This window comes from Sciurus vulgaris, assembly GCF_902686455.1.
Source record: "Sciurus vulgaris genome assembly, chromosome: 14".
In the NCBI taxonomy this organism is placed as follows: Eukaryota; Metazoa; Chordata; class Mammalia; order Rodentia; family Sciuridae; genus Sciurus; species Sciurus vulgaris.
Window position 1 is genome coordinate 52,349,190 of NC_136475.1, and position 15,526 is coordinate 52,364,715.

The following is a 15,526-nucleotide window of genomic DNA, read 5'->3' on the forward strand; positions in this document are numbered from 1 at the left end:
ATCTTGCAGTTACCCTTCCTCTTTCCCCTCTCTTTTTGGGTGACTCGTTCTCCTACCCTGTAAGTCCAGCAGCGAGCAGAGCCTAAAACACCCTTTGGGAGAAGAGCCCACTTTCGGATGATAGGCCCGATATTCCCAGATAATCTAGCATAACTGTTTTGCCTACCTCATTCAGGGTCTGCCGTTTAGAATGGGAATGAGCCTAAAACTGATACCAAAAAAAAAAAATTTTTTTTTTTTCTTGAGAGTAGGTGGTGGTTGTGATATGGTTAGGAATTTAAGTTTAAAAAAAATTTATTTCCCCAAATCTTTAAAAATCCTTACGGCCTACTTCACAGTCCTGTTAATACCTTTCTTCACTTTGGTTTTTTCCTTTCGGGGAGGAAAGTTTCCACCTCTAGTCCCCCAGGATAACGCCCTTCCGGAGGCCCTCTGGGAACCTCTCCAATCCCTCAGGGCAGGCAGCCCGCCCCCTGTCGCAGACTGACCTCAAACTGCAGGCATCGCCAAGACCCCACCCCACATCCACCCAAGTCGGGTAGGTGGGTGGAGTTCCCTGATCCAAACTCCGCCCATCGGGCTCAGCACCAGCCGGTAAAAGAGAGAAAAGGAATAAGTCCCACCCATTTTCATCTCCTTCCCTTTCTGTTGGACCGGCGGATTGCCCATCTTCTCTATCCCGCAGCCGATTGGTCCTCTCTCTCCCGCGCCAGTCCCTGCCCTCCCTGTTGGGGCGGGTGAGTCACGCCAAACTGGGCGGAGAGTCTACTGGCCTCTCTGCTTCTCTCGTCTGGGCGGCGGCGGCAACTGGGGACGGGGCGGGTGGCGCATCACGGGCGCGGAGGCAGGAGGAGCAGTCTCATTGTTCCGGGAGCCGTCGCCACTGCAGGTCCCTCGGCTCGATTGGCCCGGCCCCTCTTAGTCCTCCCCAACCCCCACAACCGCCTGCGGCTCTGAGGAGAAGCGGTCCGGCGGCGGCAGCAGCTGCAGCATCATCTCTGACCCGCCCGCCATGGAAGACATGGACCAGTCGCCTCTGGTCTCCTCGTCCGCGGACAGCCCGCCTCGGCCTCAGCCCGCGTTCAAGTACCAGTTCGTGAGGGAGCCCGAGGACGAGGAGGAAGAGGACGAAGAGGAAGAGGAGGACGAGGACGAAGACCTGGAGGAACTGGAGGTGCTGGAGAGGAAGCCCGCCGCCGGGCTGTCTGCGGCCCCAGTGCCCCCCACCCCCGCAGCACCCCCGCTGGACTTCGTGGCCCCGGCACCCCGGGGACCCCTGCCGGCCGCGCCCCCCGCGGCCCCGGAACGGCAGATGTCTTGGGACCCAAGTCCCGCGTCGTCGACGGCGCCCGCGCCATCCCTTCCGTCCGCTGCGGCAGTCTCGCCCTCCAAACTCCGCGAGGACGACGAGCCTCCGGCGCGGCCTCCTCCTCCTCCCCCGGCCGGCGTGAGTCCCCAGGCCGAGCCCGCGTGGACCCCGTCCGCCCCGGCCCCTGCCGCGCCCCCCTCCACTCCGGCCGCGCCCAAGCGCAGGGGCTCCTCAGGCTCAGTGGGTGAGTGTGCGCCCTCCCGCCTCGCGCCGCCCCTCGCGCCCCTCCCTCTTTTGTGTGCAGCCCCAGACGCCTTGGGCAAGGCCTCCTCTCCGCCCGGAGGGGGCTTTGTCTGCCGACGTCGGGGCGGTGGCGCCCCCCCTTGGTGGGAGGCGCGGGGGAGAAGGGTGGGGCGGCCACGGCCGCCTGGACTTGTTCTTTATTGTCTGTCTCGGTTTCGGGGACACGTGCACCCCACCCCACTCCTACGTTCTTTCCTCTAGTCCCCATTTCCCGGGAGTTAGGCACCACCCCTACTAGGAGCTGGGTGTGTACCGAGGAATTAGGTTGTGGATTCGTTGGGTTGACTTGGCCTCGAGGTGAGGATGGAAAGGCCATGGCTCCTTAATCTTTTTAGGGGAGGGGCTTTTGTTGACTAGTCTGTTTCTCTGGGGGTCTGTTGGCTTGTATTTAGCCCGGCTCCGCTCCCCACTCCCTGTCTGGCGCGAGGCTCCCTTGCGCTTCCCCCCCAACTCCTTTTGCGCTTTTGGGGAGCTGGCTTAGTGGAAAACGTCCACTTTGACCCAACTGCAGTGAAGGGAGAGCGCCTCCAGTGGTGTAGTGAGAGGAGAATTGGGAAAAAGAGACTTCTGGCCAAGTCCTGCCACCGCCCAGCTCTGCCGGGTGTTATGTGGAGACTCCCCACCAGCTAAACCGAGCCAGGGAAGCGGGATCGGGGCGTAGTGTACTGAGGGGGCGCAGTTTTGCCAGGGTCTTAGCTGCAGGATGAGAGGAATCGCCGAATGTTAGTGTGGACCGGCTTAGCCTTTGATGCATCATTAATTGGATCTTAGAGGAGCAAGCAAAATGGTTGACATTTTTAAGGGAAAACCTGTGGACTCATTACCAGGGACTGGCTAAATGAATTTGTGGCAAATTACCATGAGACCTAATGAAATATTTTTTTCTTTCTTTCTTTTTTTTTTTTTTTTCCGGTGTTGGGGATCGAACCCAGGGACTTGTGCTTGCAACGCAAATACTCTACCGACTGAGCTATCTCCCCAGCCCCCTAATGAAATATTTTGACGGACGTTTTCATATATTGTGAGAGATACTATTTTTTAGAAGTATACGTTTTTTATGGACTAAAAACACGTCTATTGAAATTGTTTCAGATCTCTTCGTTCACATGAGTACTTGATTGTATATTACTTAAAAAAATTTTAGGAACATTGTTTTATTTCATGTATCTAGGGAAATTATTTCAGAAGGAATAAAGTTAAGTTTGTTAGAGATTGAGAATGCTTCAGAGATGCATATGGTTAAATAGTTTGTTGCTTTGGGACATAGTGTCCTATTAGCAGTAAGACCTTTATGTATAAAGGTCAAGAAGGAAGTGGTGTAACTGCCTGCTGAGAGATCCTAGTAACCTTGTAGGATTTGGGAGGTGGTTCTTTTCCCAGAAAAAGAATTTATCAGTCTGAGATCATAAAATTTGTTTTCTTCTATTCACTTGTACACAGTGGGGAAAATAAGCCATTTGTAATGCCTTTGAATAACATTTTGATACTAACAAACTGGAAGGCAATACTTAAAACACTAATTACTATACTAAAGATAGTAGATCAGGAGTAACTCAAGGTTTTTTTTTTTTTTTTTTTTTTTTTTTTAGCATGAAAGACATTTGAGGGAAATTAAGGTAGAAATGTCAGGAAATGTAATGATTGACAAAAGAATATTCACTTGTTCTATATACCTTCCTAGGAACATGGAGTTTTGTTTTATGAACACTGGGGATTCAGCATTTTCTTGAAGTCTCAATTTGTTGGAATATTAAGTTCAGAAGACAAAGGAGAGATAATAGTGCCTATTCAGGGATTCTGTACAATTTCGTATCCATGATACTTGGAAACTCATATTCTTCTAGTAAATGCAAGGACAGTGATAACGGTTGTGGATATTTAAACTGTTTCAGAGCATCTAGATTTCTTAATGAACTGAAGAGTTTGTTCATTATTACCCTCATTATTGATTGCCTTCTAAGACAAAGACACTGTTCTTTGTAGGCTTTAAGGGCATAGCAATAAGCAAGACACTTGTTCCCCAGGGGAGCGGAATACAGATAATCAGCACATGAATAACTCAGAATAGTGGTGTTATGAGGAAAGTAAACAGAATGAGGGCATAGGAAGAATAATTGAGATGTGTGGGACCTTTCTTATGTTGGGTGACACTAAGAAAGATCTGAAGAATTCAAGATTTGAGATGCAGAGATAAATTTCTAAGCAATGCAAGGGCAAAATCCCTGAGGCAGTAATGAGCTTTGTTAAGTGTTTGGATATCTAGTAAGAATGGTGAGAAAAACCTGTGGAGAGTGGTGACAGGTGAGTGTGGAGCTCTGGGCTGCCCCCAGATTATTTGGGGCCTTTTAGAGACTGTAGTAAAAAGTTTGGTTTTAAACTACTTATTTTAGGAATACGCTTCTTAATTATATTACAATTTTGGAGTTAAAATATTGTCTTGATTCACAGGGACTAAGAGGACTGTGAGTAAAGACAAAAAGGAGGTGAGAAATGTGCACAGCATGGTTAGAAACAGGCTAACCTAACTGGAACAGGGTTTATAAATTCCTAGCATTTGTGCATTTAATATTGCCATTTATGTTAGTTTGTTTGCTATTGTCCTTGTAGCATCTCCACTGTACATTAATTCTGAAGTGAGATTTATGCATCTTATTCTATGACCATTTTTCATAAAGAAATGTGATTTCCATTTGAAAAGGTGGTTGGCCAACTGAGTCTTGGATATGCAAGGGAAACTGAATAGAAATTGATTTGAGAGAAGTTCAGATGTTTTAGAAACGATTTTGAGCTGGTCTCTGGACATATTCTGAACCATTATTAAGACTTAAAATGTGCGGCGGATCTGGATTCTGAAGCATATATTGAATACCAAATTAAGGAATTTGGAGTTTATCATTCCTGTTTTCATCCATGCTCTGCATTTAAAGTTGACCTTGGTTTTGCTAATTTATATTTTGAAACCAAAAATGTTTTTATTGCAGTTATTTCTTAAGTATGAAGTTACTTCATTATTTTTCATTCCTCTCCTAAATTGCTGCCTTAGTAGGCATTGGGAAGCCATTGAAGATTATTGAACTGAGGCAAGGCGTTATGAAAGCATTGTTTGAAAATTGGTAGCAATATTCAGGATAAGTTGGAAAAAAAAACAGGTGAACTATTTAGAAAGCTTTTGCAGTAATTCTGAGAGGGGTGAGTAGGGTATGGATTAGGTTTTTACTGGTTCATTAATGAAAATGAAATAAATGGGTGGGTGGGTATGAGGGACTATAAGAAGCATGATTTCTTTAATTGGCTGTGATGCTCTATAGTTAGGTTATATAGAGACTTGATGAAAGAAGAGTTGATAGATCTTAGAGGCCATGGTTATAAATACAAAGAAAAAAATATTAGTGTCTGTTAAATCACATTCAGCGACTGTCCAAAATTTCTGTTTTGCCATGGAAATGTGTATAGGATTGAACCTGGCTCATAAGTGTTTAAGACGATTAGTCTTTTATTTTAATAAGTCATTTATTATCTGTTCTTAATATAAAGTTCATGTGAACAGTGATGTAACATTCCCAGGAAGTAGATGCCTCTAAAAAAAAGAATGTCATGTTCTGTACATTACCTCTGCCTCCTCTATTTTTATCTAGAAGAGGATGGAAAGGAATAAAAGTGGTGAATGTAGAGATTCTGAATCATTTATTAATCCATTTCTGATTTTCTGACTGGTTAAGAAAATTTAAGAACAAGTGGTATGCTTTTTATGGATAAAGTGAATTATGTTTCAGATGCTTCCTAAGAAGCAGATTGTCTTTTATAGTAAGTTGCAAATCCCCTCTTCATAATGAGATAATGAATACAGGTGGAAGCTTTGATAAATAAGTGGAATTGTATTAGAAAACATGCTATTTTAGTGCTATAGCACTGTAAACTTAGAGTTTACTATAGCTTATATAAAACCTTTCTAAGAAGGAGCATATAATCTTTGTTCATTAGTTGGCTCTGTTTTTTGTGTAGTTTCATAATACACTTAAAAGCAGTTTGTTTGAAATACTATTTATTCAATGCCCCCAATTTAAATGGTACATTTTAAAGGTACTTTGTTAGTCTAGAATGAAAGTACCAGCTGAATGGTTATGGTTATTTTTCTTTTTTTTTTTTTTTTTTTTTTTTTTTTGAGCAGGGTAGGGGTCGGGGGTAGTTGCTTGGGGACTGGACCCTGGGCCTTACACATGCTATGCTAAACATGGGCTCTACTGCTAAACATGGGCTCTACCATTGAGCTACACTTCCAGCCTCTCTCTGATGTTTTTTGGAACTTCTTATATAGAAGTAAATGTTGCAGAGACACCATATATGTAGTACTTTTTTGAGATGTTTTGTTCCTTTTTCTAAATATACAATTTGGAATGTTCATTTAGGGTGACAGTACCAGGAATAGAAACTAGTCGAAGAACTATAGTTCATCAGTAGTGTTTAAAAGCCTGAATGTGACCTTTATGGCTACCTTGTGTAAGGACACAGGCATGCACAATGGTGAGACCCAGCTTTAATGATGCCAGGGTTTTCTTAGATGAATGCCATCAACCTTTTGATTCCTGGAGGAGGAGTTGATAATTTCACATATAAGTTTCTGGGTTTTGTTTCTTGGAATGATTATTATTGAGAAGCTGTTTTCCTCATTTGTTCTCATGACATTGTATTCTTATTGCTTCATCATAGTATATATCATACTCTGTATATGGCAATGATATATTTACTCATTTCTGTTCTCTTACCACACCATATACTCCTTGAGGAAAAGGATTATATGGCATTGTGTCCTAGTTGTTGAATGCACTGCCTTAGATGTGATAGGGACTCAGTTACTTGATGAATAAGATGCTACAGATGGATGTTGATTGTATTAGTCTCTTTTCCTTTACTATAACAAAATACCTGAGGCTGGGTACTTTATAAAGAAAAGATTTATTTAGCTTACAGTTCTGGAGACCCAAAGGCATAGAACTGGCTTGACGTGGCTCTGGTAAGGACCTACAGTGGATGGCATCATAGTGATGGGGAGAGATCATGTGGTGAGATCTGGATAAGGGGGAACAGCTATAATTTATTTAATCAGTTCTTTAATGATCTAAATATATTCTTTGCTTTTTCTGTTACAAAGATTGCTGTGAATACTCATATAGTTACTTGGGAATACTTGGTATTGTATGTGTTGTAGAATAAATCCATGCAAATGGAAGTACTAGTTCAAAGGGTATTTGCGTTTAAAATGTTAGATAATGCCAAATTGTCCCACAAAGAGTTGTATTTCCCACCCACTGTGCTGAGATACATTTTTCCTTATGCCTTACCAACAGTGTTTTGATTGGTACATTACTAAGTGGTTTAGCAAGTTGTTCTTTTAAATTATATTTGTATATTTTTTTTCATAGGTTTAGGTTGCCAGTGAATATTTTCCAGTTACTGCTTTTGCCTATTCTTTTGGTTTTTGGTTTTCTAGATGTAGGATCACTTGAGCTTTTATAAGAAAATTAGCTTTTTGTCATGTGTCTTTCTTGATTTATTTGCGTTTTAACCATATAGTGTGTTTTTCTGTGCATAAATTTTTAGGTTTGTCATTTTTTTTTTATAATTTTGAATCATAAATGGTATGAATTGTGCAGGTTGTAGAAGAACCTTCTCTAGGATCATAAAAATTTTCTTCCATGTTTTGTCTCTGTATTTTTATGATTTCATTTTGATTATTCTTCAATTTATTTGCAGTTTATTTAGTTCTGAAAATGAGGTAGTGATATAGTTTTCTATTTCAAGACAATTTCCCATATGTATCAACACCATTTATTGAATCATTGAACATAACTATTTTGTAATGCCACTGCTGTCTTGTACGAGTGAAATATTTTCTGTTGTATTTGTCTGTTCAGACTGAAGTCTTTTTTTAAATATATATATTGTTTAGTTGTAGATGGACACGATACCTTTGTTTTATTTATTTATTTTTATGTGGTGCTGAGGATCAATCCCAGTGCCTCACACTGCTAGGCAAGCACTCAGCCATTGAGCTACAACCTCAGACTGGAGACCAAAGTCTTTTAATTGCTATAACTTTAGAGAAAATACTAGCTAATAGGGTTTTTCCAGAATTATTTGTCCTGGTTTTTTGTGCATACATAATTTTCTACCTGATTTTTAAAAATTGTTTATCCAGTCTTCTCTCTGTTGGATTTTAGTTGATTATATTACATTTATAGATTAATTTTGGGAAAATTGATAATTTTAGTATTGATATTATGTATTTCCATAGACACAGTTTTTATTAATGAGTAGCTCTTAAACATTTAATTGATGATGTGAAAAATAGCCTTTTAAAAAATATTAAGTATTCTAGCTTGCTTCGTGTGAAATACAGGATCATACAGATGTTTGGCTCTTTTTCAGGTGATTATAGATAGACTGGAAAGTGAAGATAAATCTTCCTGTTTTTTTCACTTCCAAAAATTTTGTGTCAAGAAAGAAAATTCTCTGTACTTCTGCCACTCAATTTTCTTGTTTTTCTTTCTTTGCTGTTTTTTTTTTTGTACCAGGGATTGAACTCAGGGGTGCTTAACCACTGAGCCACTTTTTCAACCTCACTTTTTCAACCTCACTGAGCCACTAAGTACAACCTTTTCTCATCCTTTATTGTCCCATATTCAGTCCTAAGCCTAGTTTAAAAAAAAAAAAAAATTGTTAACTCACTCTGAACCAATGTGGAAACACATACCACCAATATAGTCAGACAACAACTTTTTTTTTTTTCTTTTGGTACTGGTGATTGAACCTAGGGGTGCTTTACCACTGAGCTACATTCCCAGCCCTTTTTATTTTTTATTTTGAGGTAAGGTCTCACTAAGTTGCTCAGGGCCTTGCTAAATTACTGAGGCTGACCTCAAACTTGTGATCCTCCTGCCTCAGCTTCCTGAGTCTCCGGGATTACAGTGATGAGCCAGCACCTTGCCCAGTTAACTTCTAAGTCTTGTTTCAACACAAAAATGTCATAAACTTTCTTTATCTGTGGTAGCAGTTTCATCAAGGAGAACAAGCCATTAAAGAACTAATGATTTGTAAAATGTAATTGGCCAGTAAAAGATTTAGAGAATGAGCTGGGTGTGGTGGCACACAACTTATCCCAGCCACTCTGGAAGTTGAGCAGGAGGATCACAAGTTCCAGGCCAGCATCAGCAATTTAGCAAGGCCCTGAGCAACATAGTGAGACCCTATCTCAAAATAAAAAAAAACTAAAAGTACTGGGAATATAGCTCAGTGGAAAATAGCCCCTGGGTTCAACCCCCAGTACTAAAAAAAAGATCATCTGGTTATATTGGTGGTCTGTGTTCCAAATTGGTTAAGAAAGAGTTAACACTTTTCTTTTTTCCTTTTTAAACTTGGCTTAGGGCTGAGTATGGGATAGTAAAGGATGAGAGGAGATTGTACTTAGGAAAGGGACAAGTAGCAGATAAAGGGAAAAACACAAGTCCTGTATTGTAAAGAATTTTCTGCTTTTAAAACCAGGGATGTTTTGTAGTTGTACTTTAAGAATAGTTACATGTTACATATCTATGTACTGCTTTTATGAAAATAACCTAACTTAGGGTTCTGTGTCTGCCTGCAAATTTTTTTTCCTCCCAACTTTGGGTTGATTTGTAAACTTGGCTAATTAGAAGTCACTGTTGTTAACTTCCTTTATCTCAGTGTTCTTATGGCCTTAGACGGAACTGACCTAAAGCATTAAAAAAGTTTTTTTAAGCTATCTGTGCATTTTATCTCAGAAAATAAGGGAATTTACTTTTTTTAATTCTGTTCTTTCTTCTAGGGAGATTATTAAAGATGCTTAAACCTATCATATGTATCCCTTTTCATAGTTATCTCTAGGTCATTTCAGTCTAAGTTTATCAATATCATTTTAAAATTGGGATTTTAACTAGAGTAATTGTTTTTATTTTTATTTACTTAATTATCAAATTCTGATATTTTAATTTTTAATACAAAACAACTTGTTAAAAACTTGATTAAATGCTTTTGCCTTGCTTAAAGTAAATTATAAAAATCAGAATTTAGATCAGGGATTTCATCCTTAAATTTTATTGGTTATGTATATACTACACACAGGTCTATTAAAAGGATAAGGACTGTAAGACATCACTTCTGAATGAAGACTGAGATATGGGCACCAACCAGCATACCTAAGAACATGCCATCTGTCTGCTTCACTAACATTTTTGTTAGTGAAACATATTGTGGGGCCGCAGTTAAGTTTAGCACTGATACAATAAAATGTGTATTTTAATTGTCTGCTAAGAATTGTGGATAAAACTCATGGCTTTGATACAGTATAATATTAGTTTGTTTCCCTTGCCTTATCTCTATTGGGGGGGTTCCTTTTTTTAAAAAACTTTCATTATGAAAAATATCAGTGAAGAAATACAGAATAATGAATGAAACCTGTGTGATCTCTAATTTAACTTAATTCAGACAGTACCTATCTTTAGTTCAGTTGCTAGTTGCAAGTCTAGTCCTCTGGAACTTGAGACTGATCAGGCTATAAATTGTGGTTCCCATGACCCCCTTCTTGGGTTCCATTAATAAGCTAGAGCAGCTCATGTAATGCAGGGAAACATTTATGCTTTCCCATTTCTTATAAAAGTTATTACAAAGAATACAGAAAATAGCCAGATGCATAAGCCAACACATAGGGGAAGGGAGTAAGGTAAATGGGAAGGGGCAAGAACTTCCCTGCCCTCCAGGGTACCACCATCCAGGAACTTCCACAGGTTCAGTTATGAAGAAGTTCTCTGAACCCAGTTCTTTTGAGTTTATATGGGGGCTCCATTATGATGGCATGCTTGATTATATCATGGCCCTTGGTGATCAACTTAAGCTTCAACTCTTCTCCCTGGAGGCTGGGACTGGAGTGAAGCCTAAGTTTCAACCCTCCAATCATGTCTTGGTCTTTACAGTGGCCAGTTCCCATACTGATGCCATCTGGGGGATCCCCAACCACCAGTTGTCTCATTAGCATACAAAAGACAGTCTATCACTTGGGAGAAGAGTCCAAGGTTTAGGAAATGGGATGAAGACCAAATGTATATTTTTTCATAATACCACAACCTTATTTAGCCATTGTAGCCTTAACCCCCATCAACCATGGTCCATATGCCATTTCCGAATGCTCATAAATTCGTCCTTTTGTGTCTTGCAAACTATAAGGACTACTTTTAGAAACATAACCACAACGCCCTTAGTCTAGTATTTATTTTACAATGCTCATAAATACGTCCTTTTGTGTCTTGCAAACTATAAGGACTACTTTTAGAAACATAACCACAACACCCTTAGTCTAGTATTTATTTTAAATCAGAATCCAAGCAAGATCCTACTGTTACAATAAATTGATTTGTCTTTAAATCTGAGGTTCCCCTGGTTTTTCTCTTTGCAATTTATTTGTGAAATACTTTTCAATGTTTTTAATAAGATATAATTTACATATAGTAATGCGCAGATCTTAAGTGTGAACAGTTTTACATTTGGCAAATGCATATATTCTACAAATGCATACATTCTTTTAACTTACACCTCTGTCAAGATATAGAACTTCTTTATTATCCTAGAAAGTTCTCTTGGGTCCTTGGCAGTCAGTTCTTCAGTTTGTTTCTTGTACTGGTTTCTTTTCCCACAACTCTATCCCAATCAACCAGCTTTGATTTCTTTTACTGTAAATGAGTTTTATTTTTTATAGAGCATCACATGGAATGATACAGTACATACCCTTGTGTCTGACACCTTGTATCTGAGAATGATATTTTTGAGACTTATCAGTGAAAATGCAGATATCAGTAATTTGTTCTTTTTCACTCCTGAGTAATATTCCATGATCCAAAGATACCACAATTTAATTATTCAGTCATTTTTTGTTGGACATTTGAATTACTTATACTTTTTGCCTATTATGAACAAAAAATGTTATAACATTCTTATATAGATTTTTTAATACACTTTTTTGATATAGATAGACACAATACTTTTATGTATGTGTGTGGTGCTGAAGATTGAACCTGGTGCCTCAACATGCTAGGCATCACTCTACCACTGAGCTACAACTCCAGCCCCACATAGATCTGTTTGTAGGTAAATGTTTTTGTTTCTCTACCTAGGAGTAGAATTGCTGGCCATCAGGTAGTTGTATATTGAATTTTATAACAAATTGCCAAAGTGTTTTCCAAAGTGATTTCACTTCTACCAACAACATATATGAGTGGCTCCATATTCTCACCAACATGTCATTTATCAACTTTTTTACTTTTAACTAGTTGGGTATGTAGTACTTTCTCATTGTGGTCTTAATTCAAATTTCCCTAATGACCAATGAATTAGACCATTTTTACATGTCTGTTAGATACATGCATATTTTGCAAAGTATTTTTTCAAGCAGTTTGCTCATTCTTAAATTGGGTTGTCTGTCTTACTTACTGATTTGTAATTTTATATATGTTTTAAATACATGACTTTGTTAGATGCATTTTGAATGTATTCTCCTAGTCTATAGCTTGCCTGGTAATTTCAGTTGATGAGTTCTTTTAATGAGCATAAGTTTTAATTTTGAAGAAGTCTTAATTTGCCTTTTTGTTTAGTGCATTCTGTATACTAAGACACCTTTGCCTGCTCCAAGGCTGTGAAGATATGCTGTGTTTTCTTCTGGAAGTTTTAATAGTTTTCATTTTTATGTTTAAGACTGTGTACCATCTTGTATTAATTTTTGTTTATGGTATGTATTAGAAATTATTTTTTCCATATTTTTTCACTTGTAGTATTCTCTTTCTGATAATTGCTTTGTGCCTTCATCAAAAATCAGTTGACCATATAAAGTATGTCTTTGTACATCTGTTTTGTTCTAATGGTCTGTTTATTACTATAGCTTTAGAGTAAGCTTTAAATCAGATAGTTTGACTATAAATGTTTAATATTTTTCAAATTGCTTTGCCTCTTCTAGGTTCTTGGTATTTCTTTGTAAGTTTTAGAATCAGGTTGTTCATTTCTATAAAATGTCTGTTGTGAATTTAATTGGAACTCTATTGAATCTGTAGGGAAGAATTGACATCCTTGAGGTTTTATCCTATTTATAGGCAATCAAGTTAGCCTGTTATCATTTTGTGGATGCTGGCAAAAGACATAGGATGCCTAGGCCAGAGACAAAGGCAATGACAGTAGCTCAAATAGCAGCATTTTCTTGTTCTGGTTTCCTGAGCCCCATTTCCCAGAGTTAACACTGAGAGGGACATCTGCAGCTGCAGTGTGTTTTATTACAGGAGATAAATTTTGAACTCAGGGAAACTGAGGCTTTCATATTATATAATAAGCATGCCTGCCTGTAACTCAATAGGAAGATACTGTTGCTGTTTTCCAAGGTCTGTTCACCAAACCAACAGCTTTGAAACACTCACTGTTCCTAAGATGTGTAAAAACAAGAAACACAGGAGTTCTGTTTCTTGACACTCAACAGTATTAAATCTTCCATTCCATGAACATTAATATATCTCTATCATTTAGATCATTATTTTTTCTCAGCAGTGTTTCTTAGTTTTGTGGTTTGGAATTTTGTACAATTTTTTTTAAGTTTAGGCCTAAGTATTTTGTTTTATGTAGCTATTATACATGGTATTAAAATTTTCTAATTTTCTATTAGTTGCTGTTGTTCCAAAATACAATTTGAGTTTTGTATATTATCTTTATATCTGTCTTACATTCTTGCTAAATTCACTATAAACTTAATTAAGGTATATACACCTCACACATCACTCATAGGATTTTTTTAACTACACAGTCCTGTTGTCTGCAAGGTAGGATAGTTTTTGCTCTTCCTTTCAGATCTTTTTGCTATCTTGTGGTGAAAAGGCTACTGGATGGCTTGTTTTATTCTGGATTTTGAATGAATTTATTTATGTTTTATGATTAAGTTTGTTAGCTGCATACTTTTCCTATATGTCCTGACCCCTTCAGTTGGTAAAGTTTCCTTCTATTCCCACTTTGCTGAGAATTTTAATGATAATGGCTGTTGAATTTGGCACAAGCCTTTTTTGACATATATTGGAATGATCAGTAAGACCACTGAGACTCATCCTCAGCCCTTTTAGAGACAGGGTCTCACTGAGTTGCTGAGGGCCTTGCTGAGTTGCTGAGGTTGGCTTTGCACTTGCGGTCCTTCTGCCTCAGCCTCCTGAGCTGCTGGGATTACTGGCGTGCAATACAAGGCCGGGCAGATTTAGTTATAAGTTATTTGACATTATGAAATTAGATCTCTTTACATTATCAAGGAGACCCACCCAAGTGCATATTCATGAAAACTACATCTCTTTTATTTTTATTTTGATCATTCTTGTCTAGCTTGACTTTTCCAGATAGAAGTGTCTAAATTTATTGGACTGTCTACCATAGGAACACCTCCTAGTTATCTCTCATGCTATTTCAAATTGCCTTAAGCTTACACCTTCTAAAGTGTGAAAAACAGAAAATCTTTAGCTCAGGATCTTTCATCTGCAGGTACAAAATGAACTTGTCCAAAGTTACTATACCAATTTATAGTGTATTGTCTGCTTGGGCTGCCATGACAAAAAATAAGTGACTTAAACAGCAAATTTCTCAAAATTTTGGAGATTAGGAAGTCTAAAGATCAAGGTGCTGGCAAAGTAGGTTTTATTCTGAGGCCTTTTCTTTTGACTTATTGGTGACCTTCATCCCTGTATGCTCTGTGCTTAAGGAGAGAAGCAAGTGGACAGCGAGCTCCCTGGTGTGGCTTCTTGTAAAGGCACTAATTGCATTGACCAGGGCATTGACTCATTACTTCATCTAACCTTAATCACCTCCCCAAACCCCATTTCCAAATACTATCACGTGGGGTTAAGAATCCAACTTAAGAATTGGGGAGCAAGACATAAACATTCGATCTCTAACATCAATAAGAAATTCAGCTCTGAAGCTGAATTACCTGAGTCACTTACTAGTTGTTTGTACTTGAGTAAGTTGCAGTTTTTCTTTTCTTTTTTTAAAATTTAAATGTGTTAAATGGGTGATGTATTAATATCACCACTTAGGACATAAGGATTAGGAGTAAAATGAATTCTTCCATGTAAAGCATTTGGAATAACAAGTAGCCCTCAACCATTGTTAATTTTAAACAAAACAAACAAGAAACATTTCTAATGATGATTAGGTGGGGGATTTTTGTTGTTAATTTTTGGTATTTCTGACTGGCATTTGGACAAGGGCACGCAGGATTAATATTCTGTGTGTACAATGACTCATAATCTTTTTCTTTGAAGATAGACAACCTAGGATGTGGGAGAAAATTCTCAAAGTGTATTTCTGAATTGAACATATGCCAGTAACAAAAGATTAAATAGAAGTAGTTATTAATTTCATTCAAATCTTTTAAATTTTGGGCTTGAATAGGACAAGATAATTTACCTAACTGAAAATGTGAGTAAAAACCTTGGGTGCAGTATGTGAAATGAGAACCCTGTCTTAAATTTGCTTTGGTTCATAAGGTTTCTTTAACATAAACATGTTATGTTTCCTTTTGATAGATCCTATGGATAGAATTTAGTCAACTTTATAATATGTGGTGATTTGTCTGAATTAATGGTACTGTTATTTCTAACTTCCTTTCTATCTTGGTTTTTTCTCTGTAGATAAGTTTTTGTTAACTTAATTACAAACTGAATCCTTGCTTACTCCTCTTTTATCTTTAGTCTCCTTCCAACCTGTCTTTATTTCTGCTGAGGTTATATTCTATTTGTTTTTCAGATGAGACCCTTTTTGCTCTTCCTGCTGCATCTGAGCCTGTGATACACTCCTCTGCAGGCAAGTTCTTTCTGCCAGCTTTTATCCTCTGTG

At 38.5% G+C, this 15,526-nt stretch overlaps 1 protein-coding gene across 3 annotated transcripts in view; it reads left to right on the top strand.

Moving 5' to 3' along the window:
• Positions 1–755: 755 nt before the first annotated feature.
• RTN4 (reticulon 4) overlaps positions 756–15,526 on the top strand; it is a 65,179-nt gene continuing 50,408 nt past the window's right edge. The window contains exons 1-2 of one of the 3 annotated variants that reach the window (XM_079110203.1): positions 756–1,553; positions 15,437–15,493. In XM_079110203.1, coding sequence (XP_078966329.1) covers positions 1,013–1,553; positions 15,437–15,493 — 598 coding nt within the window. In that variant the 5' untranslated portion in view covers positions 756–1,012. The remainder of the gene's footprint in view (positions 1,554–15,436; positions 15,494–15,526) is intronic. The other 2 variants (XM_079110204.1, XM_079110205.1) reach the window with 2 other exon arrangements.